The 5,649-nt window shown below is 41.6% G+C and overlaps 1 protein-coding gene across 1 annotated transcript; it reads left to right on the top strand.

Moving 5' to 3' along the window:
* The first annotated feature begins 2,982 nt into the window (after positions 1–2,982).
* Positions 2,983–3,786, top strand: LOC107025122 (uncharacterized protein K02A2.6-like). The gene has a single exon (XM_015225972.1). The coding sequence runs from the start codon at positions 2,983–2,985 to the stop codon at positions 3,784–3,786; it is 804 nt and encodes a 267-aa protein (XP_015081458.1).
* The last annotated feature ends 1,863 nt before the right edge of the window (positions 3,787–5,649 follow it).

The following is a 5,649-nucleotide window of genomic DNA, read 5'->3' as shown; positions in this document are numbered from 1 at the left end:
AAACCATAACCTACCTCCACCGAAGATTCGTGATCAAGCAAGCAATTCCCCAAATTCTTGTTGTCCTCTTCGTTTATCTCTCTCTCTACTCGTTCTCCCTCTCTTTCTGTTCTTTTTCTTTTCTTATTCAAACCCTCTTTCTTTTACTCTAATTAGCATATAATTAAGTATAAAGATGGCAATAATATCCCACTAATTAACTCAAGGTTACCTCTTTTAACCCCCAAGTAATTAGACTTATTAACATTAACCCACTAACTTTATAATTAAAGCAGGAATAGTCCAAAACGCCCCTTAAATTACTTAACAGAAATTCGACCAAGCCTGGAATTATGCAGCCTGTGACGGCCCGTCGCGCCTGCGATGGTCCGTCCTGCTGCTCCGTCACAGAGTTTAGAGACTCAATTCCACGAAAGGGTCTGTGACGGTCCGTCGTGCCCACGACGGTTCGTCCTGCAGGTCCGTCGCGAAGTTCAGAGAGTCGATTTCAGTACCCAAATTTCAGAAGTCTAAGTGTTCTGGAACGAGACCCCTGCGACGGTCCGTCGAGCCCACGACGGTACGTCCTGCCATGTCGTTACGAAGTTCAGAGAGTCGATTTCAGTACCCAAATTTCAGAAGTCTAAGTCTTTTGGAACGAGACACCCTCGACGGCCCGTCGTGCCCATGACGGTCCGTCGTGGGTTGCGTCGACTCACACAGTTTTTCCAGAAATAAAATCTGCTGCTCAAAACAAATAAAAAGGTCGTTACAGTTAATCAAAAGGTTTGAAGAATTCGAGGAAAACCCCAATCCAAACTTGGTAGAGACAGAAGTGGTGAATTTGGGAAATACAGAGGTGATACAAGAAACCCGAGTAAGCATCCATATTATAAAAGAAGACAAGAAAGAGTATACCGAGTTTCTCATAGAGAATAAGGATATATTTGCATGGTCCTATGCATACATGACCGGGATAAGTACTTCAATCGTAGCCCATCGACTGCCCACTGATCCAGCATGTCCTCCAGTAAAGCAGAAGCTGAGAAAGTACAAGCTCGAGTTGAGTTTCAAAATCAAAGAACAAGTATCAAAGCAATTAGATGTTGGGATCCTCCATGTGACATAATACCCAACTTGACTTGCAAATGTCGTTCAGTGCCCAAGAAATACGGTAAAGTCAGAGTTTGTGTGAAATATCGGGATCTCAATAAAGCCAGCCCTAAAGATAAATTTCCATTACCAAACATACACATACTTATTGATAATTTTGCTAAGCATGAAACTCAATCATTTGTGGATTGCTTTTCCGGCTATCATCAAACTGAGATGCACAAAGACGACGCTGACAAAACTACCTTCATCACTCCGTGGGGCGTCTATAACTACAAGGTGATGCCTTTTGTATTAAAGAACGCTGGGCTATGTAGATGAGGGAAATGACTTCTTTGTTTCATGACATAATCCATAAGGAAATTGAAGTTTATGTGGATGACGTCATCAACAAATCAAAGGAAAGTTCATCTGGAGGACTTACAAAAATTCTTTGCCAGGCTACGCAAGTACAATCGGTAACTGAATCCGCCAAAATGTGTCTTTGGAGTGCCTACTGGAAAGATTTTAGGTTTCATTGTCAGTCGTTGAGGTATAGAATTGGACCCATCAAAGATCAAAGCCATTCGTGACCATCCCCCGCCAAAGAGCAAGAAGGAGGTAATGAGTTTCTTAGGGTGACTTAACTATATTAGTCGTTTCATTGCTCAGTCTACCGTCATCTGTGAGACTATCTTCAAGCTGTTAAACAAGGATGCTGCGGTGAAATGGACAAGTGAATGTCAACAGGCATTTGACAAGATCAAGGACTATTTATCCAATCCTCCTGTGTTGGTTCCACCAGAGTAAGGTAGACCATTACAATTGTATATTTCAGTATTGGATAATGCTTTCAGCTACATCTTGGGACAACACGATGAAACAAGGAGGAAGGAACTGACAATATATTACATGAGCAAGAAGTTCACATCGTACGAAGCCCGATACTCTCTATTGGAGCGCACTTGTTGTGCTCTAACATGGGTTGCCAAAAGTTACGACATTACCTCTTATCGCATACTACTTATCTGATTTCAAGGATGGATTGTTTGAAGTATATCTTTCAAAAACCCATGCCCACAGGTAAACTGGCAAAATGGAAGATATTGTTAAGCGAATTCGACATAGTGTATGTCACGCAAAAAGCAGTGAAAGCACAGGCATTAGCAAACCACATGGCAGAAAATCCAGTGGACGGTGATTACAGGCCGTTGAAGACCTAGTTCCCAGATGAAGAGGTGACCTTTGTGGGAGAGGACATTTATGAAGAATATGATGGATGGAGAATGTTCTTTGATGGAGCTAAAAATCTTAACGGATCCGGCATCGGGGCTGCTTTTATCTCACACACCGGGCAACATTATCCGGTATCAGCAAAACTCAGATTTCGTTGCTCAAATAATATTGCCGAATATGAAGCTTGCATACTAGGGTTCCGACGGGCGATTGACTTGGATGTCCAGGAAATGCTAATAATAAGGGATTAAGACCTATTGATCCATCAGGTTTCAGGTTATTAGGCAACAGAAAATTGAAAGTTGTTACCATATTTAGAGTGAGTGCATATCCTATGTAAAAGGTTTGTCAAAACAGAATTCAGACATGTACCAAGGGTCCAAATGAATTCACAGACACCTTAGCCACTCTGTCTTCCATGATTCGACACCCTGATCACAATTACATCGATCCTATTCACATTTACATACATAAACAACCAACTTATTATTTCCATGTTGAGGAAGAGCCTGATGGAAGGCCCTGGTACGATGACATTAAAGGATATTTGAAGAGCGGTAAATACACAGAAGATGCAACAAATGTAAAAAAGCGTACAATTCGAAGGTTAGCAACCTAATTCTTTTTAAGTAGAGAAATTCTCTATAGGAGAACACCCGATTTGGGGCTGCTAAGATGCGTCGAAGCAGGAGAGGCTCGCAAGCTGGTCGAAGAGATACATGCAGGCACATGTGGCCCTCACATGAACGATTTTACATTGGCAAAGAAGATTTTGAGATCAGGATATTATTGTCTAACTATGGAGATAGACTGCATTCGCTACGTCCAGAAATGTCGTCAATGTCAGACTCACGAAGATATGATTCGAGTACCCCCCAACGAACACCATGTCACTATTCACCTTGGCCGTTCGCAGCATGGGGCATGGATGTCATTGGTCCAATCGAGCCAACAACATCTACCGGCCACAAATTCATTGTTGTCGCAATTGATTATTTCACCAAGTGGATTGAGGCCACTACCCATAAATCAGTGACAAAGAAAGTTGTGGATGACCTCGTCAAAAATAGCTTTATTTGTAGGTTCGAAATTCCTGAGTCAATCATCAACGACAACGACACCAACCTAAACAGTGACCTAATGAGATCAATGTGTGAGAAGTTCAAGATCAGTAATCAAAACTCTACAGCATACGGCCCACAGATGAACGGGGCTGTTGAGGCAGCGAACGAAAACATCAAAAGGATATTGCGCAAGATGATTGATAACTACAAACACTGGCAGGAAAAGCTACCTTTCGCATTGCTGGGGTATCATACCACAATCAGAACTTCCACCGGGACTACGCCTTACTTCTTAGTATACGGCACTGAAGATGTGATACCCACCGAAGTAGAGATACCTTCCCTAAGGATCATTCAAAAAGCAAAGCTGAGTGACGCTGACTGGATACATGGTCAGGCAGTGAATTTGGACTAATAGATGGATGAAGAATTAAAGCCATTTATAATGGTCAACTCTATCAGAATAAAATGGCCAGAGGTTTCAACAAGAAGGTTAAACCCAGACATTTCTCACCTGGGCAACTAGTTTTGAAGCGGATTTTCCCAAATCAAGACAAAGCAAAGGGTAAATTCTCACCAAACTGGCAAGGTCCGTACATAATCTCTCGAGTATTGACAGGCATGGTCTTCATACTTGCAGAAATGGATGGGGAAGTCTGGCCAAAACCTATTAATTTAGATTCTGTGAAAATTTTTTACATCTAGAGATTGATTCATGCTCTTTGTAATTTGGAACTACGTAAGACCTGATTCTCGTTTAAGAGGGGATGCGTAGGCGCTCCTATGGGGTTCGGTCTTATTATAAATAAAACTTTCACTTTCCCTTCTATTGATAACTGGGGCAGAATTTTTGAGAGGGTCTCAAAAATTCCATCAAGATTTCTCCTTGCACATCTTCATACTGGGACTGAATTTTTGAGTAAACTCAAAAATTTTGCAAAAAGTATTTCTTCTCAACAAGCAGTCAGCTTACTACGAAGATCAGACTGATAGCTCTACTTTTTATTTAGGTGTTGTAAAGTCTCAACCTATGCCATGGTCAAGGATTCGACATCAGTTCTTAGTAAATGATGATTTCAAAATCTTTCAAAGTTCCTCTCCATTTTTATGAAAAAACAGACGCTCCCAGAGGTATTGATGGAGAGTCAAAGGAGAACACGTCAGACGAAGCAGATCAACCTTCCTCCCATTTCTTAAACTCATGCATTTTCTTTCAATGTAGAGAGTATAGGCACCTACGCAAAATCATATCCAATATCTCTCTGAGTACAACAAATTGCAACTCGAAGGCACATTTTCCAATAAGAGGAATGCCCAAGCTATCGTTCGCCCTCAAGCAACTGTTGTGTTGGCAAATTATATTCTGCCCGATATTGAATCATTTGCATCTATGCCCGATATCGCATTATGCTCGAAGAACTGCATCATTATACGATGCTCGAGACCACAGAAATGCATCATTGCATGTGCTCAATATTGCATGTACCCAAAGAAACGCATCATTGCATGTTACCGATATTGCATGTGCCCGAAGAAATGCATCATTGCATGTGACCAATAATGCATGTGCCCGAATAAATGCATCATTACATTGTGCGATAATGCATGTGCCCGAAGAAACACATCATTGCATGTGCCCGATATTGCATGTGCCTGAAGAAATGCATCAGTGCATGTACCCGATAATGTATGTGCCCGAAGAAATGCATAATTGCATTGTGCCCGATAATGCATGTGCCCGAAGAAATGCATCATTGCATTGTGCCCGAAGAAATGCATCGCTGCATTGTTCCCGAGACTGCATTGCGCCCGGAGTTTGCATCAGCCCAAGCTTGCATCGTGCTCAAAGTTTGCATGTGCCCTAGTCAAATCAAGTCACAAGTATCAACAGATGCCAAAAAAAATTAGATACGTTCTCTTTACTCTCTATTTATATTCCCAAGCCGTCATCCTCCAGAGGCATCATCTTTCATGGCCTGCGGACTTCATGTCATGGCCTGAGGACTTATTTTATGCTTACCATGTTCCTAAGGTATCATAGTCTAAAGGCATCATCCTCATGGCATGCAGACATCATATCATGGCTTAAGGATTTAATTTCTATCTATCATGATCCAAAGGTGTCATAGTCTAAAGGCGTCATTTTCATGGCATGCAGACAACATTTTCATGACCTGAGGATACATTTTGCGTATCATGGCCCTTGACATCATAGCCTAAGGCATCATTTTGCATGGTCTTAAGGAAAACATTCATGGTCAATATGGGAAATTGCATC

The sequence above is a fragment of the Solanum pennellii genome, chromosome 7 (genome assembly GCF_001406875.1).
Source record: "Solanum pennellii chromosome 7, SPENNV200".
In the NCBI taxonomy this organism is placed as follows: Eukaryota; Viridiplantae; Streptophyta; class Magnoliopsida; order Solanales; family Solanaceae; genus Solanum; species Solanum pennellii.
This window is presented reverse-complemented; position numbering and strand designations above follow the sequence as displayed.